The sequence below is a fragment of the Lontra canadensis genome, unplaced genomic scaffold (assembly GCF_010015895.1).
Source record: "Lontra canadensis isolate GAN:19392208 unplaced genomic scaffold, GSC_riverotter_1.0 scaffold72, whole genome shotgun sequence".
Lineage (NCBI taxonomy): Eukaryota > Metazoa > Chordata > Mammalia > Carnivora > Mustelidae > Lontra > Lontra canadensis.
Window position 1 is genome coordinate 7,125,759 of NW_022631066.1, and position 24,124 is coordinate 7,149,882.

At 37.4% G+C, this 24,124-nt stretch overlaps 1 protein-coding gene across 5 annotated transcripts in view; it reads right to left on the minus strand.

Annotated features, from left to right (window-relative positions):
• Positions 1-17,171: 17,171 nt before the first annotated feature.
• STAM (signal transducing adaptor molecule) overlaps positions 17,172-24,124 on the minus strand; it is a 96,055-nt gene continuing 89,102 nt past the window's right edge. For 4 of the 5 annotated variants that reach the window (XM_032880889.1, XM_032880892.1, XM_032880890.1 and 1 more), the window contains one exon: positions 17,172-18,505. In XM_032880889.1, coding sequence (XP_032736780.1) covers positions 18,274-18,505 — 232 coding nt within the window. In that variant the 3' untranslated portion in view covers positions 17,172-18,273. The remainder of the gene's footprint in view (positions 18,506-24,124) is intronic. The other variant, XM_032880893.1, reaches the window with a different exon arrangement.

The following is a 24,124-nucleotide window of genomic DNA, read 5'->3' on the forward strand; positions in this document are numbered from 1 at the left end:
AAGTCAACAATAGGTAATGGTTAAATCACCACCACAGAGATAATGGCCCAGGTATAATATCTATTTTTTTAAAAATTTTATTTCTTTAAGATGGAGAGAGAGGGCGTGGATGAGCTTGCACAAGTAGGAGGGAGGAGCAGAAGGAGAGGGAGAAGACGACTCCCCACTGAACAAGGAGCCCAACGTGGGGCTCAATCCCTGGACCCTGAATGCTTCACTACCATAGTAGCAGAATGACTTTTGCTGTGGTATGACAGGGCCACCTCCAAATTACGCTCTAAATAAGAGGCCTATCTTTGAGAATAGAATAAATTGATACACATACCTTGACAGATCAACACAGTCTTCTTTATCAGAAAAAGCTGACTGTAAACCATAAAACCTACCTAGAGCACTTCCTTAATAGATGGTATTCTATATTTTTAAAAAGATTTTTTTTTTAATTTACTTTAGAGAGAGAGAGCAAGCACAAGTCAGGGAGGAGGGGGCACGGGGAGGGGATGGAGGAGCAGACCGTGTGCTGAGCACAGAGCTGGACACAGGGCTTGACCCCACAACCCCGAGATCATGACCTGAGCCAAAGCCAAGACTGGGTTGCTTAACGGACTGAGGTACCCAGGTGCCCCAGATTATATTCTGTATTTTGACGAACTCATACAGGCTTTAAGAAAAACATACAAGTTCCTTTGATTTTAATTTATCCATGTCCAGGAATATAATCTGAAAATTTTGCTCATCTTTGCAGCTCTGGAGTATGATGCATATAATGAGGCAAAAGGCTCCATCAGTATGGTAGACCAAAATTGTGGAAAACCTTGAAATCTAACTGGGGAATTTTAAACTGATTCTGTGAGGGTTTGTAAAGTAGGTGATGTGGATGGACTGAATTTCTGAAGCATCAGAAATTATATGTAAAGCTCTGGGTAGGAATATTTTTGGGGGAGAGGGTCCTAGGTGACTGTCACTCCAAAATGTTTGTGAAGTCTCAGGCCAAGTATGTAAGGAAATTTAGGTCAAAAGCAAGCCACCTATATCAGTGTTTTCCAAACCAGTGTGACCATGAGGAACACTCAGGACCTTATTATAGATTTCCAGCCTACCTCAGATCAGCTAAATCAGAATCCCCAGGCAAATGGCCTGAAAATCTGTATTTTATCAAATACCGAGTCTGAGTGATAGATTTCAGCATCTTTAAAATCCAAGCCCAGTTAGGCATTTTACAACTCCATGGCTATTTCGGGCCTATTCCTGTTGTTAAAGCCCGTACTACTGTGTTTCCTGAGGGGTGACAGCAAAATGGCATCTCAGGGGGTCAAGAAACCATCGCTCGTGTGTGTCCTCAAAGGCAAAGCTGTGAAGTTTCCTGCACGTAATTCTCTTCTCCAGAAACTCCCAACAAGGAATCAGAAACTCACTGGATTATAACGTTCCTCCCCAAATAACCTAACTGAACCCTAAACCTCAGTTAAAGGTCTAGTTTTGTATTTTTCAGGATTCAATCTCAGCAGCACCACCTACTGATGACTTAAATTCAGTACGTCATGTAAATTCTTAGAGTGAATATTAAACACTTAACTGGAAAACAACTAGAAGGCATTTGGCTTTTCATAAAATATGCATGATAACCAGTAGAGGAAACATTTAATGATTTTTGCAATTGAGGAATCAAGTTGCGTTAAATGACAATGCATCCTTCGATCCTGCTATCAAATGAATGCGGGTCCCCCTAAAATTGACCTTGAAATCCTAAGCCATAACTTGATGGTATTAGACAGTGTGGCCCTTGAGAGGTGATTAGATCCTATTAGCCGTGTCCTTGTGAACAGGATTAGTACCCTTACCAAAGAGACCCCTGAGACCCTCTTCCTCTTGCCACATGAGCTTGCAGGAAGAGGACAGCCTTCTGTGAATCAGGAAGTGAGTCCTTACCAGACACTGGCTCTTGCCAGAACCCTGTTCTTGGACTTTCTGGTCTCCAAAACTATAAGGAATAAACTGCTGCTGCTTATAAGCCACCCAGTCTACGGTATTGTTCTAGCAGCCTGAATGCGTGGAGACAAATCCAGATCTGTTTCTGGCACGCTGGCTATTTTCCATCTGTCCCCTCACTCCCGATCATTCAGTACTCCAGCTGGGTTCAGCCAACAAGAGGATTATTGGCAGGAGATCAGAGGGTGGCAGAGACACAGGGGTATCTGTCCCCCTTGCCCCTCTTTCCTGCCTGCTGTGCCAGTCACAGCTCTGTCCATCTGTCCCTCCCCTGTAAGTCCTACCTCTGCTCGCACTGAGCTCTATGCAGTTACTGTGTAATAGATGCCCCTTTCGACCTCGGAGTCACAACAGTAGAGAGTGCCTTATGGAGTGCCTCAACACCCCATCTTGGTTCCCTTAGTCTTCAGTAGTTCTTTCATGAAAGCCTGTTCTTATGTACCTCCTGAGTGTCATTCTGCTTCCTGCCCTGACAGATACGGAGAACCACTGTGTGTCCTATAAAATCGATCATTCACTCAACACTTAAGTGAATAAGGCAAAAAAAAAAAAAATTTCTTAGGTGCAATACAGATACGACACAAAGATGAAAAAGATTCCATCCATTGTTATCCTCAAGAAGCTCATACTAACATACATAAATGAGATGTGGGTTGACTAAAAATGTTCAAGAAAATGCTTCAGTGTAACTATTTTAATCTCTGTACATAATCTTATTAATCTTATTTTAGGCATCAAACAGGTAAGCCTTTTGGCTAGTATGTCTGCATAGTTCCCTTAAAGTCTCACCTAATTTATTACTACTAGAATAGAACCCTAAGTTTTATTTCAACAACCTTAAATAAGATATTTAAAAACCTGGAACCAATTATTTAACATAAACACATACACTTTTACATTCTAAAGAGGTATTCTTACATACAAATGCTGACCTCTGAGTCCTCATGTGGGACACATTCACTCACGCACGCACGCACACAGTGCACAAAATTCTCACTCTGTGTGAAGATTCTGGAGAGCAGGGACCTGCCTCATTCTCTCCTGTGGCTTCTAGATCTCTCACAAGGCAGAGAATGAATCATTTTTTCAATGAAAACCTGGGAGCAGCACAGCATGGTGGAAAAGAGTACAAATTTCACCTAGACACTTTTGAACCCCAGCTATGGCATCTTCTAGCTAGAGGACCTTGAGCAAATTATTAAACTCCCTGCCTCAGTTCCCTTACCTACATCACCTTTGTTTAAGTGATTATTTGAAAAGCACTTAAGAGTGGTACCTGTCTCATAGTGAGAACAATGTAAGTGCTCGTCCAATAAACAAAATTAAAGGGATGCTTTTTTTACATTGCCTAGAAGTACTGTAGTTGGAAAAGACCTTAAGAGATAGGATTCTCTCATTTGTAGGTGTTCTAACCAAAGCCTGGGAAAAATTAATACAATTAGCTAGTGTAAAAGATGTGACTGTCTCAGATAACATCCCTCCTAGGAAGACTCACTCATTGATACAACATGCTTAAGACATAAATGGAACAACTTTATCCAACAAAACAAATACAAGTCTTTTTTTTTATCCCCACCCAGCAAAGAGAAAGACATATGGGCACCCAATCCATTCTGGAAAAGGTTTAGTCATGAGTAGATTAACTTCGGTTCTATAAAAAAATAAAATCTTGACTACTATGAAACAATACCAGTTTCAAGACCTCTAAAGGCTCTGATTTAGGTAAAAACCTTACTTGCAAGCTAAATAGTCTGCACCATTCCATGAGTGCTGAAAAATGAAGACCCAAGACCCGTGGGTCTAAGACAAAAGGACTGTATCATTCACAGCACTAGCAGTAGGCAGAATATCAGCATTTTTGTTCCAAAGGGAGACACTATGTCTGTCTTCCAAGGCTTAGGCAACCCTGCTCTCTGCTCCAAAGAGAGACGTCATGTCTATCTTTAGCAAGGCTGTTCACTATAAAAACCTCTTTAAGAAGATAGTCTAAAAAAAGCAGTCACTGCCTGTTTGCAAGATGTGCAGAAACACAAAAGAACTATGGAAAAAAGCATCTCTCAACAATTTCTACCCTTTGTTTCTACACCATCTGACTCTTGGGGAAATTTTCATGAATTTCATGAAATTCATGCACCATTCCATTGATCACTAGTAATCAGACGGAGTCTGGGATCAACTGTTTAATCAACTGTTTAATCACAGAGCATTCAACTACAACTACAGCCAACAGGACTCCAAGCAGAGGCATGAGGTCAGTTTCATCCATGCCGCAGTGGCCGGCACCCAGCCAATTAAATCCCACAAACCATCAGAATTCACCTTGGCAAATCAGATGGACCTGGACTTCCTCTCCCTGAAGTGGACCTACGCAGGGAGCGTGTTAACAATTGACATGTTTTTCTGTGACCATAAAATCAAAACAAGCGATGTTAAGCTCTCCTGAACTAAAGCTTTATGCATTACCAACTGGACAACAGCTTATTTAAAGGGCTAGGATGCTCAAAGTACACTGGCTAAGATTCACTCTCCCCAGTAGATCCCCTTTCTGCTAGACTTCCATGGTTCTACACTGCCCTCCCACCGCTCCCCCCTTACCCAGGCTATGTGTTGTGTTACTGAACAACAAATTACTACAGTTAGTGGCTTAAGACAATATACATTTATTATCTCACAGGTTCTGCAGGTCAGGATCCTGGACATGGCTTATCTGAGTCCTCATCAAGGCTGCACAGAAGATGTTGGCCAGAGGTGGGTTCTCATCTGGAGACTTGACAGGAAGGCTCTGCTTCCAAGCTCAGTCTGCTAGCAAGATGAGTCTCATATAACGTAACATAATCACAGGAGCAACATCCCCTCACCTTTCCATAGTCTGCTTGGTTATTAGAAAGATACAGGTCCTTCCCATGCTTAAAGGGATTAAACACAGGCATAATCATGAGGAAGGGATCATGGGGGAATCCACTCCAAAATCTATTTGCCTCATCACATCAGACATATTCTTGGACACTTGAGACACATATTTAATGTTAAGCTTCCTAGTAGCTACATTAAATAAGTTTAAAGTACACAAACACTATAATACCATTATGTGACCCAATTGCTACAGTGAAATATAGTCCTGCTGAAATGATAAGGTTATGGTTAATGGGGAAAATACTTTTACGTTGCTTCAGGTTCTCAATTTAATTAAAATTAAGATTTAGAATTTAGTGGGGTACCTGGTTGGCTCAGGCAGTTAAGTGTCTGCCTTCAGCACAGATCATGATCCCAGGGTCCTGGGATCAAGCGCTGTGTTGGGCTCCCTGCTCAGCTGCGGAGTCTGCTTATCCCTCTCCCTCCCCCGGCTCATGCTCTCTAATAAATAAAATCTTTAAAAAAAAAAAAAAGATTTAAAATTTAGCTCCTCAGCTGCACTAGCAAGCCCTCAAAAGTCCAATCGGACAGTGCAGCATTAAAGTAGGACTCAAAGCCTCAAGTATCTCTAGGGGTCTGGCAAAAAAGAAATGAAGTGGTAACAAGATGTTCTTTGACCAAACTTTAATCAGGCTCCTCTAAGCCCTCCCCTCAACTAGGCTTTGGCATGATCCCTGTCCTTACCAGGCCTAAATAGCCCCATTTTAGCAAATAGTCTGCTAAGTCAGTTTAGAGAGAATCCACCTCTCGCTCCTTGAGATGATTACATTGCCTGCCCTCAGCAAGGATCCCTCCTATCCTTGTATCCTTGATGGCTCTTCTTAGAAATTTTCTGTTTATGGATCTCCCACACCCCTTCTACTCTGCTTCTTGGCTATAAATCCCTAGTTATTTTATTCTGGATTGAGTCCAGTTTTATACTGTCATTTCCTCTACTGCAAACTTCTGATTAAAACTCTGTTACCATCTTAACTAGGATCTGGCTCTAGTTCTCCCTGACAATTAGAAGGGTGAAGTTTTAATAAATGGAGGGCTCAGTGGCAAGCCAGAGATGGAACAGCCAGCTGTGGAAAGAATATAGGCCTCGTGTTTGTTATTGTGATTTTTTTTTCAAGGAGCAAGAAATCCTTATTTTCCATGGGAAATCAAGTCTCAATATAACATTTCCAAAAAACTCTTTCTCTATGCAGGCCAAATAAAACATAATAGCTGGACTTGCGTGAGCCACTAGTTTTTAACCTCTGCTTTAAGGTGCCTATCCTACTGTGGTTCATTCTGTATTAATTTTTGTTCGAATCCCAAGTGGTAATCTTAATTTCCTTTACTTCCAAAGTTTTGGGGAGCTACATCACTATAGTACCTAAGAATTAATCACATCCAGGGAAAAAAGTCTTCTCCTGGGCTCTAAGAATCTCTCCTCCTAGCCTTTCCTTTGCAACCCTACCCCATGCCTACCTTTCGTCTCACTCAAGAACAGTTTGAGAAGGAAGCAGGGAAGATTGCCTTTTTCTTTACTCTCTTCTGGCAACTCTTAAATGTCAAGAAACAAAGGGGGTATGCTTTTCTGATTAATTTTACTTCATTCTTTGGTACATTTGCCATTTTCCCCAGGTTATGAATGAAAAAGCAAAAAAGGGCAAAATGGGAACTAGTTTACCTTGGTGCTTCCTACAGCTGAATTAAGATATAACATGCCCTCAAATTATTGGAATCTTCAAGGAAATGAAAATATTCTATTTACTTTGAAGCTCACAGGGAGGGTATTACAGGGGAAGACTGTTTGGTGCTTGGGGGGTGAGGAGAAAGACCACCTCCCTTTCCCCTCCCCTCCTCCGGGGGCCAAGGTGCCAACAATAGAAGCTAAACCGTTCTAAGGACAGATGCAGGGCTTTGGATTCCCTAGGTGAGTATACAAGTTGTAGCCTTTCTGTGAAATAAAGGTAAACAAATTTAGAGATTATCATATGGAAGATAAAGCAAATTAGCCTGTCTGGGGCCTCCAACCTAGTGCTTGCAACTGCAGTTAGAAAAACACAAAAAGTCACTCTGGGGAACAAAGGAACGGTGAGACTGTCTTTAGTCCTCCAATGGACTGGGTAGAGTGAAAATGTGATCCGAAGCGGCAAGCTGTGAAAATGGTGAAGACAAGCAGATTTATCCCTGGATCTCAAAAAGGAGAGGAGAACAAACTGGCCTAGACTGGGTACTCTGAGGGTTGAAATGAGTAAGTGTCACTGTTTAGGGGCACATGTAAGAGGCTGAACGCACCAGTCAGAGGTAGGAGATACACTTCTGGGAATCCAAGTTTGGATTCTCTGAGTGGATCTTCCTATCGAACCTCTATGGTATTTAACTTCAACACACCATTAACATAATGTCACACTTTGGTTACGTCACAGCTTTAACAGGGTTTAGATACTAGCCTGGCATCCTAATCACCAGGTTCAACACTGTTCCTCAAATGTGTCCCAGAACCAAATTACAAACAAGCTTTTGGGGAACAAATGGATGATATGAACAAAAGACGTCATAACATACTATATGATGATTAAATTTTGAAAACAGAGTGAAACCACTAGTACACTTCTCTATTGTTCATTTCTAAAGTTTATCTACTGATATGAAAATGAATTTGTAAAGAAAACGCATCCGTATTTTCAGATTTGTAAAGGTATTATTTAAATATTCAAGGTAAAGTTTTAAGGTAAAATATTAAGGTAAATGTTTGGGTATTCATTTAAACATTTCAATATTTAAGGTGAATGTTTAAATACCTATCATATTCAATGCTAACATGTAAAATTTTAGAAAGCAGTTAGTGAACCTTGAACACCTGGTATACATTCAAGTCAATGAAATGAAATCAATAGTTAATAAACAAAACTCAATGAAAATAATGACATAATGGCTAAGCTCACTTAAGTCAGAAAATAATGGTGAGCCTTCATTTTCTTTTCCTTCCCTTTTTTTGAGGTGGGAAGAGGACAGGTCTTTTGTTTTTTGTTTTTTTTTTTGAGATTTTACTTATTTATTTGAGAGAGAGAAAGTATGAGTTAGGGGGACGGCAGACTTCCGCTGAGCAGGGAGCCCGATGCTGAGCTCGATCCCAGGACACCAAGATCATGACCCAAGCTGAAGGCAGACACTTAACCATCTGGGTGCCCCGAGGGTAACTGTAGGGCATACAATTTCTCAAGACTGTATTTAAGCATAATATATAATTCTTTGAATCTAAATGTGTTCATTGGTTTAACTGGGATAGCTTCTGATCGAAAGAGGAAGAAAGCATTCTGTCCTCCATGTCCATAATTCTTATCACCTGAAAGTTTACAAGGAATTTTTCTAAATTTAGAAATAAATAGTGGCTAGCCACTCATTCTCTAAATCACTTTCAGGGTCAGTTTTGATCTGATGATTATTTAGAAACCATGTATTTATTGCAGGAGACCGATACACTAAGAAACAACAAGAGCAAAATGTAAATTTCAGTTAGCTTGTACAGGCTTCTGTCCAGGAGAAACCTGAGGTGAAACAGAGAAAACTGCGCCTGGCTGACCTGAGCGACGCAGGAATACCCCAAATCCACACACTCCCCGCCCCCAACCAGCAGCAGAAACCTCCGCTCACCGCGGGGCTGTCACGCTCCCCTCACGCCTGGGTCACAACTTGCCCTCAGATTCCAGCAGCCCCACCTCCCGCCTTCCCCAAACCCACGAGCTACAACCCTTCTGACACTAGCTTCCACAGGCACACTTGAGGTCTTTTTCAAAGTGAAGTGCCATGTTTATGGTAATATTTATATATTTATTAACCATTTGATAGGTATAAAACTGTGCTGTTTTTCTTAGATTCCTATCTTTATTCTTAAGTGCTGGCATTGCTGAAATTTTGGTGTTGTGCCTCTAACCCTGTTTTCCCCCATAAGCCCTTAGTAAGGCTTTTTCAATTCATAACCTGATTTTCAGAACACATGTTTGTATTACAGCAGAACCCAGTGTATACTATTATGAACTCCAATTCAAATGAATTATAACAAGTCCAATATATAAGAGTCAACTGCTGGAAACAACTACCCATGTTCAGGTATCTCTTAAGGTGATTTTAAGCATTCCGTAGAGAATTTATATTTCTCAAACGACAGCTCCTGGAGTAAGTATCTAGAAAACAATGAGTTATAAACAGCATTTGATTAATTAGCCATGAATTAATAGAGAAAAAGAATACTTAGAAATACCACTTTCAAAAGATATTAAACCAAGTATTTAGATCGTGCTACTCAATTTTAATTTAGTGATGCACACCTCTTGGTCAAACATGGAAAATAGCACTTCAAAGGTTTTCATCTCAAAATGTATACTTTTGACAAAACTGTTAAAACATATTACCTAACTCAGCTCCTTTAGCCATATGCTTTAGCTTCATTTTTGAAAACAATTTTCCTGGCCATTTTGAATTATTATAAAAACAAACGAGTATAAACTGGACACTTACTCAATTTTAACCTGTCCCTAATGAAAGTGTCAACAGGACCGTGTTAAAGTAAGTTTTCTTCAGCAAATAAAAATTTGGGGGTATTTTCTGCATTTCAAACATACCAGTCAGAAGAGTTAAATACATATAAATGCTGGATGAAAGTTAAAATAAAAACAGAATTTTGTCTTATCATGCTAAAACCTTTAGGGAAATTATCATCTTTCAAATACACGAAAGGCATGCAGGTCAGAAAGTTTAATGAAATAAGCAAAAGCACAGTAACTGAACTTGTAGCCTCATGTGATTCCACTCCGCCTATTAGAAGTCTTCCTATTTCAAATCCACATTTAATTTCACCTAAAGAAAATCCATTGGCCTACCTGCCCTCCCATGTAAATTAATATTTTGCAACCACATGAATAAAATGAAATTATCCTGATACTTGAAAATTAAAACATTTCACTAAGACCAATCAAAATCTAAGCAATCTTTTAAAAAGAAGAAAAATATATTAACTGTACAAAGACAAAATTAAAATTAATTTTTACTATGATGTCAGATAAAGAACTTTTTCTGGTCAAATCCAAAAAGTATTCATTTCTGGGACATTGTTTGAAAAAAACATGCATGAGGCAGCAAAGACGCTATAAATAAGGCAGTGACTATTCCCTTTGACACAAGCAGTGATAAAATGGAAGGCAGTTTGTATTCCCCCCTCTACAAAAAAAAAAAAAGCTATAAAAAGCTTATCTACTTCTTTTCTACTTTATTGAATATTTGCAATAAGTCTTCTTTACCAGATTCCTTTAATAACCTAAATTTAGTAAAGAAACTTTTTTAATGCTAGCAAGGTATCTTCTAAAGCACAAGAAAACTAAAATATATTTTATTCTTAGAATTGTTTTATATAACTATATATATAATAAAGGATCCATGTAACTGACTGACACCTAAGAAAAAGGTTGATTAGGAAAAAAAAACTTTAACAATTAGCTAATGTTTGTTTTCAGTAATAACTTGAAACTAAACAATTTATAATGGCATTATTCCAGGCCAAATACTTGTAATGTAAAAAAATGCAACTGCTGATTTTACCTCTTATTTGGAATGTTAGAAATACTCTCCCAGCCAGCATGTTAATGTCTTAAGCAATCTGCTTCCTAAGTAAACAAAACAGCTGAAGGAAGGCCAGAGTAGCACAGGGCCTCCAACATCACCTAGTTTGTATATGAGAATATCAAGAACAGTAACATTTTACACAGTCTGATGTTATCTATCTCCTTTAGTTTGAAGCAATATACAAAAACAGTATATGCAGGGTGCCTGGGTGGCTCTGTGAGTTAAGCATCTGCCTTTGGCTCAAGTCATGATCTCTGCTCCTGGGACTGAGTCCCGCATCAGGCTCCCTGCTCTGTGGGGAGCCTGCGTCTCCCTCTCCCTCTGCCCCTAACCCTGCTCATTCTCTCTCTTTCTCTCTCTCTCTCTCTCTATATATATATATACACACATACATATATATATATAAAATAAATAAAATCTTAAAAAAAAACCACAGTATATGCTTCAGAGCTGTAATTAATAATTACCCCCACACCACCCCAAATTAGCACCAGTGAAAATGAAAGTACGACTAAATGAAAGCACTCCTAACTGGAATGTAGATGTCTCTGATAAGATCACTCAAACATGAACAAAAGGCTCAAGCATTTGCTAATAAAAATAAAACATCCCAATTATTTTCCGAAAGCATATTACGAATGGCAGAAATCACATCCCGAAGTCTCAGTACCGCAGTACTCCACCCCGTCCCATGCTCCTCCTCTAAGCTGCGAGAGGGTAGCTGCTCAATGTCAGCTGCTCAATGTCAGGGATATTTAAGGTGGACAGAGGTAGAGGATCTAAGGCAGACGCTCTGCAAACCTCAAAGAATTCTGTAGTTATACTAACACTACTTATTAGTAGTTATACTAACTAGTAATATTAGTATACTAACTAGTAGTATACTAGCTAACTAGTTAGTTATACTAACACTTAAGCTAACTATCTAGCAAGATACTCTTTTGACAAAAGATATATATGTGTTAAAATCCAATCCTCTGATTTCCTTCCGGCAATGAACTGAAATTTCCACTTCACGGCAGACAGAACTGGAGTAAACAATCAAATTAGCTCTTATTCTTACTCTTATCCTCAACCAAGTACCACCACTTTCTTTTTTTTTTTTAAATTTAAGATTTTATTTATTTATTTGACAAAGAGAGAGAGAGATCACAAGTAGGCAGAGAGAGGCAGAGAGAGGAAGGGAAGCAGGCTCCCTGCCTAGCAGAGAGCCTGATGCGGGGCTCGATCCCAGGACCCTGGGATCATGACCTGAGCTGAAGGCAGAGGCTTTAACCCACTGAGCCACCCAGGTGCCCCATACCACCACTTTCTTTAGAAGAAACCCAAGTGGCCACAAACTGATAGATTTTACAATGCAAATTAATGAAACTGTTTTATCATGTGCCATTCACCATTTATAGAAATGGACTTGCGCTGGGGGTGGGAGTGAGCGAGAGAAGAGTCCTAAGCAGACTCTGCGCCTCTATGATGAGCACAGAGCCTGACATGAGGCTCGATCTCACAACCCGGAGCTCAGGGCCTGAGCAGAAACCAAAAAACAGATGCTAACCAGCTGCACCACCAAGGCTGCCTGCTCCTTTGGAAAATATTAAACGTGAATTTACCTGTATCCTTGATTACAACTATTTCAGTCATTTATGCAACTCATTTAGAGTTTATCATTATATTTTTTAAATTACAGAACATCGAGAACACTTACACTGAAACCTTCCTTTCTCTGAGAGAGGAGGTGCAAATTCCAAAGTAGTATAGGGGTATTCTTGTGTTTGTTTTTGGTTCTGAGGAAAAGCACCGTATCACATGGTTGTTTCATAATATCTGGTATCTAAACTGGCTAACATATTATATAACACACAATTAAGTGGAAACATTCTCAACTGTTTAAACACCATATCTCATTTTTAAAGTAACAAGATGATCCTGAACTTAAAAAGTTTCTAAAAACAAAACAAAACAAACTTCCTATATCCTGCCACAGAAACAATGGATTACAAACAAATATTTGATTTTTTAAAATTAACTAACCAGAATAATCTAAGGTCCAAATGCCAGCTATTTAATAACCTGATAGTGTACATTACTGTAACTTGCCCTTGTTTCTAACTTGACTGTGGTTATAAATTTTACTTGGTCTGATTCAAATTTGGTAACCAACCTGAGGAAAAGAAGTATCAAAGAAAACTTTTAAGAAGGATTTTCCTCCCTCTTCACTGATTTCAGTATCATAATAGAAGATAGAACTATAAGGTAATGAGAAGTCTTTTAAAATAAACATGCCAAAATGCATGCATACAAAAAACAAAGTCCTGGGACACTTGGGTGGCTCACTTGGTTAACGTCCAACCCTTCATTTCAGCTCAGGTCTGCATCTCAGGGTCTTGAATTCAACCCTTGCATTGGGCTCCATGCTGGCATGAAGCCTACTTAAAAACAAAACAAAACAAACAACACGAAGTTCGATCAATGCTGATTACATTTCTAAAATCTACTTAAAAAGCCATCAGAGTGAATCAGGTACATGAACTTGAGAAAAGCTAATTTTGGTGTGAATGGGGGAAAAGGAAGTTTTTTTTTTTTTTAAAGGCATAAATTTCCTTCAGATTCTAAATGCAATTCGAAATGAAGAACACAAGGGCACCTGGGTGGCTCAGTCGGTTAAGTGTCTTCCTTCAGCTCAGGTCATGATTCCAGGATCCTGGGATCAAGCCCTGCACGGGGGTTCCCTGCTCAGCAGGGAGTCATCTGCTTATCCTTCTCCCTCTGCCCCTCCATCCTGCTCATGCTTTCTCTCTCAAATGAATAATAAGATTAAAAAAAAAAAAGACACAAAACTGTACTGAGCTATGGTTGCATCAATGACCTGAGCATGCAGTCTGTTATATACTTTAAGGTTATTCATTTTAAGGTTAATAATGTTCACTTCTATGTATGGTTTTCTGATATGAACCCAAAAATATTAATAATTTTTGACCATAAATCATATGGTTCTAACTGTGATTCCTTTAGGATTAAGTAATAAAGTACTATAGTGAAAATGGAGCATTAAGTCTAACACCATAAAGAAAGCGATAAATCCAGAATATGGAGTTCTATGTGACAACTAATGTAGGTCTTCATTATTTTTTTTAAAAGATTTTATTTATTTATTTGACAGAGAAAGACAAAGTGAGAGAGGGAACATAAGCCAGGGGAATGGGAGAAGCAGGCTCCCCGCTGAGCATGGAGCCCAATGCAGGACTCCATCCCAGGACCCAGGATCATGACCTGAGCCAAAGGCAGGTAGGTGCCTAATGACCGAGCCCCCCAGATGCCTCTAGTATAGATCTTTAAAAACTCAGTAGCAGGGAGGAAAAAAGGCAGGAAGATTAATCCAGATTAATAAAGGATAAAGGAACACGAGAAATGCGGTGCATGCTCCTGGATTTTTAAAAAATTTATCTATAAATAACAGCTTGGGGACATTTGATAACAATAATATCACAGAATTATGGTTAATTATCTTAGACATGATAAAGATTTAGGTTGTGTAAAAGGATGTACTTATCCTTACAAGATACATGATAAAATACTTAGGAGTATGGTTCACAATATTTGTAACTTCTCTATTCACACAAGACAGTATGTGTGTACACACACAGACACACACATATATATACACACGTATATAAACATACATGAAGAAATAAAGCAAGTGTGACAAAATGTTATTGATAGTCAATCTAGACAGAGTATTTGGGTATTCAATATATTATTATTCTTTCAATCTTTTTGTAGGTCTGAAAATTCTCAACATAAAAAGTTGCTGGAAAAAACGCCATTTATAATATCAGATACTTATACTTACCTCAACAGGCCAATTTAGTAATGATCTCCCATTCCCTCTCTAATCTTAATGTCTAAAGTAACGGTCTCAAAATCGAACAGACACACCCTAGGACACAGACAAAATGAACCAGAGATACAGAAGGAAAATACTAGAATTTCTATTAATATTCTTTTTCTCTGACCCTCCTAAGATGTCTGTTTTTCAGAGTGTTGCATAATGCACAAAATAAATTGCCAGAGTAGAACCTGTATAATTTGTAAATACATATACATACATATTTTGAAGCTGTACACTTAAAAATATTTGTTACTGATGAGGATATCTGTTAAAAAAAATTGGGATATAATAATTCTTCAGTATAGACATACCTATTTTTAAGATCATTAAACTGATTTAAGATCATTAAAACTGATTAAACTAAAACCAGAAGATCATTAAAACTGGTCCTTTTTGCTTTTATCTGAGGGAATGCTGACTCAATAATTTAATATGTAATCCTTATCTGAAATTCTAAGAAACTATAAGAAGCAACAGACAGACAACAGTGGTAGTGGGAGATATTAACACAGCTAAAGAGTCAGAAAATCAGCAAACTACAGAATGACCAGAGGTTATCACGAATAAAATGATAAATTCTGTTCAGCAAGGAAATCTATGATTTTAAATACTAAGATTTAAAATGCTCTAAAACATAAAGAAAAAAATGTTGCTGAATTTAAGAAAACTTCAGAAAAAATGACTTAAGTTTTAGAATTTTAAAGAAAGATCATACTAAAAAAGAACACATAAAACTAAGCTTTGATTAAAAACTGGGGGGAGCATATCATCATAAATAGTATAGAAAATAATCTATTGACTTGACAAGAATAGTCAAACCATGATTATAAAATAAAAGGTAACTGAACATAAGGCCTTCGGAAAATATTTAGCTAACTTTCTTCCATGTATTTTATTTTGAAGGGGGCAGGAAGTTAGCTGATTTTAAAAAAAATGAAAATGATGTAAGAATGAAAACTTAAAACTATAATTTTGTAATTAAATAATTTAAAAGTGATATAACAGCTATAATTATTAGTACAATTGCTAATAAAATAATAAACCAAGGAAACAGATGAGAAAAAGAAAACTGGTTTAAAGTATTAAACAGATGAGCATTTGATCAATAATACCAATGGACCTCATTCTAGAAAATGATCATTGTTTTATAGCTGCATAGTTTATCATATAGGACACTACTATGTCTTACCTAAACTCAAAGCTTTGGACTAAAGATATTTCCGAGCTGAATTACACATGTCATATGTACATGAAAATTGTGCCAAAAAAATATTAATGGTCTATTAAGCATTTTAAATACAAAAATATAGAAACAAAATTCCAGAAGCTTGTAACATAAAGACGGGAATCTCCAGGCCCCTAAAATGGTCCCTCACTGAGTAGGAGAGAGAGGTACAGACAAGGATGACCCTAGAGTTGGAAAGACTGTAAAATCCAGTAAGTACACAAACACACTAGTCCTAGCAGGTGTTTGGCAATGATAAGATTATCACATCCAACTGGCCATGGGTTTGCCAGTTACTTACGCTAGACAGTAACTGGCTGAATTTTTCCATGAGTGTATGTACTTATGGAAAAATTCGTGTTTATGTATACACACTCAAATTCTATAAAGGAAATAAACAGAGAAGTAAAATTTGCTTCACAGAAATCTACATTATAGTTAATTCATTTGATACATAATTCTACTCCTTAAAAAAGGGAAGGGGCAGCTATATTTTAAAAAGACTTGAGAGTACGATACATAGACCAGTTTTGGAACAAAATGATTTGTGCTCCTAACTGATCCTTTCCTATTTCTATCCTTGCCATGTCATCTGAATGATGGAAAATCCAGGTTCCTCTGCATTGGTATTTTTCTGTCCGGTATTTTTATATGAAATAAATGTAAAGCACAAACTAATACAGTTATCAATTTTAAGTGCTCACCATTTAAACCTTTATAAGGCTGGTAATAGGTAAGAAAAATGTATATGTATTGTAATAAGGGTAGTTTTTCCTCTCACCATTCACTGACTTTGATAGGTCAAAAAGCATACTAGAGACTGTATAACTGATGTTACAGCACGAAGGATATCAAGTTAAACTGGGAAAATGATACATTCACCACTGGTAAACAAAAATTTATCAAAAGACAAAGAGAAAAATACATTATGACCTGGGAAAAAGTCTACCAGTTAAACTAGAATATTCAAATTGGAGTGAAAAAGATTATAATCTGTTTGACAATATTTATCAAGAAACAATATACTAAAAATTTTTTAGTATAAAGTGTGAATTCAGTTTCTAAAGTTACTGTTTGAGGGCAACATATTCTAAGCTCAGGTTAGCACAACACTAGGGTGACATACTGAAGTTGAAGACAATGCTGTAAATTTGAACCTATACTATGAGTCACCATTAAAATTACTTGCACAGAAGGAATCATTTGTCAAAAAGGAAAGGAATAATCTACCTAATTACAGCAGTCTTCGAAAATGCAAATTAAATTTTCATTTATGGTGTGAAACATGTTGTCAATTCATTTAATATAATGCTGAACTCAATTTTTCAGTTGTTTAAATAGTATTAAATTATAGCACAACTAGGGAAATGATAAATATTTAAGAAGTTTAAATTCCAGTGGAAAACATATTTCATGTAGATCAAAGGGAAAGCCTTCATTCAAAAATACTTCTGAATAGGGCCAAAATAATTCCATTAGAACTTTAAGAGAGGAGCCCCAAAAGTCCAGTTTGAAAGATAAGAATAAATATACAAACTATGAAGCAAAACCAGGAATATAGAATATTTTGAAACATCTACTTATATCCATTTTAATGAACAATTAAAGGATACAATGTGTTAAAGACATATTTAAAAGACTAATAGTGGGAAAAGACAGATGAATCAAATTTTGTTTATATCCTAAATAATTACAAGAGACTTTGAAAGTGTAGTGTAATTCATGTTTTCTTTCCAGTTTAAAAATTTCTATCCATTGCCTCTATCTTTGGTGTCACTGCCACCAATAAACACAAGTATACAGCTTAGAAATCTAATTAACTATCTTCAACTAGGAAAAAGAAAACCAACATTATTCCTTTAAAAATAAGATATAAAGAATGTGATCCTACTTAATTTTGTCTCATGGTCCCACACTATTCTGAAATATCATGCCAAATGTAAAAATTTGAAAGGGAACATCATCATTTGCTATAATTGAACCAAAAATTTAGCTACTGTACGCTGGTGTGATGACAGCTAGTAGTATGCAGAGGCTACAAAAAGACATAAAATACGTATGTTTAGCTCACAATTAGTCAAAGGAAGGTTCAGTTTAATGTGAAACTGAAACATGGACAACATAATGCCTTCATGTAAATATGCTACAGCTTTGTTCTCTTGCAGTTTAAAGGGATAGTGTAATTATCTTAAATTTACACAAAACATTATGAAACATGGTAGTTGTTCATGATTAAAATAAAATAGCAATGTAAATTAATTTAACAGTGTTAAATATATTCACATGATCACCACTGTGATTCAAAATGGCCACTAATGAAGTTACACAGCAATATATGTACATAACATTTGCCACAACAGTTTTTGTAAGTTTGACTTTTTGCAGACCAGGCAATTTCATGAGACAAATTATCTTGTATCAATTCTTTCATATTATGAAAGGAATTAAATGTTGTAAGTAGTTTCATTCCTCTAGGGGAGGGGGGAAAGGAGAACCTCTAAAAAGTCAGTGCAAATTGAAGAGAGTTCTACCTTCTTGAGTATTTGAACCTGTAGACCAAGATAGATTCCTAGAAGCTGAGGATAAACAAACCTTATGATATTAAAGACTCTCACAACATTGTCAGCGGCATTTAGCAGATATTTGCCACAAAGAGGAATTCCAAGTCCTATAGCAGAGCCTTCTGAGAATATGGTTGCTGTGGCTGAGGTGGCTGTTGACTGCCTCCTGGCTGAGGCAGTGTTGATGATGTTAAATTATAGTTTGGCACCTGGGACATATTAGTTCCTGCATTCTGGTATATAGTGACATCAGCAGTAGCAGCAGCAGCAGCAGGAGGAGGACTATATACTGAAGCCTGGTTGGGGTATGTATTTCCTTGAACAGAACTGACCATTGTGCTGTGGAGGGGGGAGAAAACACTCAATTAGATCAAAACTGACTTACACAGCCATTTAGAGATAAACAGGAAAGCTGTTCATTAAACATTCATTCATTCAACCCATTTCATAAATACTTACTAAATACCTATAAGAGCCAAACATTTGCTAATTTAAACACTGGGATATTACAAAGAAAGAAGGAATGAGAGTCCTTACCATCAAGGACCTTAAATTCTAGTAGGAGAATAAAGATACAAGTCTATGTCAACGGGTAATAACTGGTATGAAGAAAAATAAAGCAAGTAGGAGGACCAAGAGCACCTGGGACAAGAGATTCCAGTTCCTGAACAGTGGCAGGGGAAGGCCCCTTAGATAACAGTACATTTAAAAGACATCTCAAACACATGAGAGGGGGGAGTCCTATTAATTAAGGGGCAGTGTATCAGGCAAAGAGGACAGCGAATAAGAAGCCTCTAAGGAGAGAAAATACCAGACATGTTCAAGGAACAGAAAAGCCACGCTGGAGACAAAAGTGAGCCAAGGGGAGAACAGCATAACAGAAAGTGACAGAATTAAGGAGGAGGAGAGCTTAGAATATGTGGCACCCTGTAGACCGTAACAGGGATTCTGGCTTTTTTTGAATGAGATGAAGATACTGACTGGTTGATTTTGGACAAAAGACTGATGTCATTTGATTCAGGTTTTAATAGACTCACTCTGGGCCAATGACAGATACAAGGATACCTGAAAGGAGACTATTACAGTTGTCTAGATGAGAGATGGCAGGTAGCTCGAGCCATGGTGGACATGGTAAAAAGGAGAGGAAAGGGTCAGATTTTGAAGGCCCTGCATCAAAATTTGCTAGTGGAAAGTGGTGAAGATTGCCTCAAGTTTTAGAACTGATTAGCAGAGTGGCCTTTTCACTGAAAAGGAAGACTACAGATAAGGACTACAGTAGATTTGGGGAGGGAGAATCAAAGTATAGTTGTAGACACACTGAGAGAGACCTAGGAGATTCACAAAAGACAATGGACAGGCCTGGAATCCAACGGAGAGGTCCGGACCAGAATATACACTAGGGAGTCACTGGCATACGCAGTGTTCAGAGTCATGGGCCTGAACTGAGATCTCCTAGGGATTACAAACAGAAATAAAGTAGTTCTTATTTAACCCTAGACCTCGGAAAAAGGAAGATAAATAGGCAAAGAAGATTGAGGAGTGGCAATAAGGTGGAAGGAACACTAAGAGAGAACGGTCATGTGAAGACAGTATTTCAAAAAAGTCAAGTGAAGACATATTTCAAAAAGGAAGTGAGCACTGGATGTCACAGTACAGAAATCACTAGTCTTTGACCAGAGGGGTCCCAGTGATTATGGTAGATGAAAGCTTAATAACCTTATTTCTCTTATTTCCATGAAAATAAAGCTGCATTATAAGAGGCCTCCTGGGTTGCCTGGGTGGCTTAGTCAGTTAAGCATTTTGATTTCAATTCAGGTCATGATCTCAGGGTTGTGAGACTGATCTCGGAGTTGAGCTCTGTGACTGGACGTGGAGCCTGCTTAAGATTCTCTCTCCCTTTGCCCCCTAATCAAATAAAAAATAAAAAAATAAAATAAAATAAAAGGGGCCTTCTATCTATTCCCACCACATTTACTATCTGTACCATACCCACATAAGACTCTGCATTCCCTCTCACAGAAATTGATCAAGGTCAGTGCTCCTATCCAAGGCACCCTCCACTGTGCATGGCTCCTAGACCACCAAAAACATTCCTTCAGGATTGTTGCTGTCTCTGCTTCCTCTCCTCCCGTTCCCAATCTATTTGAGTTTCTACTCTGTGTAAGATACCAACTAAACAAAGAAAAACATTAAGAGGTTTAATATTGAAATTCTTCATACACACAACACTTTCTATTAAAAATGTAAAACATGTTAATTAAAAAAAAGAAAAAAATGTAAAACAATCTATACAATGGGGAATTGCCCAAAATTTTCAAAATATTGCCTATTTCTAAACTTGTCTTCAATTGTGACATTGTTTACAAATCATTTGTAAATTCAATGCTCTTCTACTTTGCAAAAAAACACCCTAATTCATTATTGTAACAGGTAGTCATTTACTGTTACATTCCACCAATTAATGTAACCAACTTAAGTAACATTTAAAGACATTACCCATTATCATTCTATGTGCTGTGTTGTGAGATATAAAGTGTAACAAGAGGTTGGATTTGATGCCATTACATCAGTAAGAGTCACAATACTAGTATCATAAATACAATGTTGAGACCAAGTGTTTAGCTGTGGAGCCAAAATGCCTGGTTTTGTATCTTACCTAAGTCCTCCCTTCCGTGTCTCAGTTTCCTTATCTATAAAATGGGTGACAGTGTATGAACTTCATAGGTTATTAAAGAGTGGTAATACATGCAAAGCATATAGCACAGTGCCTGGTGCTTACTGAAACACTCTATAAATGTTTGCTATTACTGCAGTCATTCCCATTTTGTACAATATTGCCTATCTCATTAATGGTTCTGCCATCTACTTGAGGGTAAAACCCAGCAATTCACCCAATATTTCTCTTTCATACCGCTGCTCTGCCCTCGCTCCTGACCCTGTCACCAATATGTAATCATTCGTTAATCTCCTGAATAACTCTTTCCCCATCTCTTAGCATTTCATCCTGCAGTTGAACAATCACTGCTTGCTTAATATATATAATCTCCTGGCTTCTTACCTAGGCCCTAAAAATTCATCTATCCTACTGCTATTTAAAGCCATTTAACAAGATTCCCCAGGTAAGACCCAACCTCCTTAACATATCTAGGACCATTCATTATCCTTGCCAGTAACTCCAAGTGTTATCTCTCCCCCCATCCCACTGAAGACTTTAATCCTTTAGTAACACTGTACTGTTTGGTAATCCCCAAAATGTGCCATGTATTTTCACAACTCCTCCGTTTAGTCTTTCCATGGGTATCAAGCCATTTCACACTACCAAGTCTTTACTTATGACAGAACATCTTTCTTTTTTCTTCCAGGCTAAGAATAAACACAGATTGAGCACATTTTCTTGTAAACCTTCCCTGAACCACAAGGCTCCTAAAGCACCTTGCAAGTACCCCTATTTGTAATTTGTTATAATTACATATTTTTTTATTGTCCGTCTCTACTAGCTCGTAAGCACCTTGAGGCTAAGAAACTCTAAATAAATGGTCAACTAATATTTGACAAGAGAGCCAAGAATATTCAATGAAAAAAAAAAAAAGATAGCCTCTTCCATAAATGGTGTTGGGAGAATCTGATAACCACATGCAGAAAAATGAAACTGGAATTCTGTCTCGTATCATTCACAAAAATGAACTTGAAATGGATTAAAGACTTATATTTAAGACCTGAAATTCCCAGAAGAAAACACGAAGAAAAAGATCTCTGACATGGTCTTGGTAGCAATTTCCTGGATATGACAACAAAAGCAAAAGCAACAAAAATAAAAATCAACAAGTGGGAGTACATCAAAAATGCATAGCAAAAGGCAGTCAGCAAAATGAAAAGGCAACCTACAGAATGGGAGAAAATGTTTTTAAATCGTATTTCTAATAAGGTTAATATTCAAAATATATACAGAACTCACATAACTCAATAGCAAAAAAACTAACAACCCAAATAAAAAATTGACAGGGGAATTTAATATAGAGTTTCCTAAAGAAGACATAAAATGATCCATTAGTACATGAAAAGAGCTCAATATTACTAATCATCAGGGAAATGGAAATGAAAAGCATAATGAGATATCACCTCATACCTGTTAAAGTAGCTATTGGGAAAAAAGAATCCTTGGGCAGTGTTGCTGGGAATGCAAACTGGTATAGCCACTACGGAAAATAGTATGAAGGTTCCCCCTACCCCCCAAAATCAAAAATTGAACCACCATATGATACAGCAGTCCTATTTCTGGATATATATCCAAAGGAACTGAAATCGGGACCTCTTAGAGTTTTCTGCACTCTCATTTTCACTGAAGCATTACTCACAACAGCCAAGATACAGAAACAATGTGTCATGAGATGAATGGATAAAGATGTGGGGTACACTCATACACACACACGCACATACAAAGGAATATTATCAAAAAGAAAGAAGGAAATCCTGTCATTTGTGACAACTTGGATGAGACATAAGGACATTATACTAAGTAAAATAAGTAAGATACAGAAAGACAAATGCCATATGATCTAATTTATGTGTGGAATCCAAAAAAGTCAAACTCACAGAGGAGAGGGGTAGTGAGCAGGGCTTGGGGATTGCTGAGAATGGGAAATACTGAATAAAGGGTAAACTCTTTCAGTTATAAGATGAACAAATCTGGGGACCTAATATATAGTATGGTGGTTCTAGCTAATAATACTGTATCATACACATGAACGCTGCTAAGAGTAAATCTTAAATATTCTCACCACAAAAGAGAAATGGTAACTAAATGAGGGGATAGTGGTAGTAGCTAATACTACTGAGTGGTAACCATTTTATAATATATAAATGTATCAAATCAACAAATGGTACACCTTAAACTTATACAATATTTTATGTCAATCCTATCTTAATAAAGCTGGAAAAAATTCTAAATCATATTCTGGTACAGATGAAATATAAACATCTGTTTAAGAGAAGCTAAATGAAATAACAGACAAGTACACAGCTTCGGTCACCTCAGTACTATCACGGGCATCATCACTACAGGCAGGTTCAGGAAACGGCATCAGTACCACCTTACCAATTATCAGTAAGATCGCCCTAGGGTGACAGAAATCTGGACAAGTGATAACCCTAGAACCAACATTATATATAAAAGAGTAAGAAATTGCCTTCTAGGTGTGAAATAAAGGACACTTAAAAACCTGCCTACCAAAAATAGAAGAAAAAATAATTCCTCATTTGTCATTACATATAACTTGTCATTACAAAGCTCAAGTTGAATATGCAGTACACCTCTATCGAGTATATTTCCAACCCTAATTCTTGCTCCTCCCAATATCCTACATTTACTTTGTCCCCAATTTCCTCATTTAAACACACAAAATATATTTTTATTTTATATATTTATAAATGAATGTTATACACATGTGTGTGTGTATGTGTGTATACCTATTTAAAAACTTCCTCAAAGACTTGTGAAACCTTTGCAAGAAATTAAAAAATATAACTCATTGGCCTAATACAGCACTTAAAATTCCCATCAACACTTAAACATTTATGTATCAAATATTAACCGAGTTTCCAGCAGCTGTAAAACTCTGCTATGTAGTGTGCATACAAAGGTGAAAGAGACTTAGCTCCAGCTCTCAATATGCAATAATTCAGTGAGGATATAAATAAGTGAAAAATCAATAAGACAGTATATGCTGTGCTGGGCTACTGTGGCAGCAACAGAAGAGAAACAGTGTTGGACAGGCAGGAGGGCGAAACAGGCACTCTGGGAAAGATGAACGTCGACCAAGAATAAGAACTGCAGAATAAGGAGGAATTTGCCAGGTATGGAGGGCTCAATATTTCTAAGAAATGTTCTACTAGGCACCTCTAAACGGCACCTACTGAAATGTACCTGTGCTTCTTACAGATAATTCTGATAGCTATAGT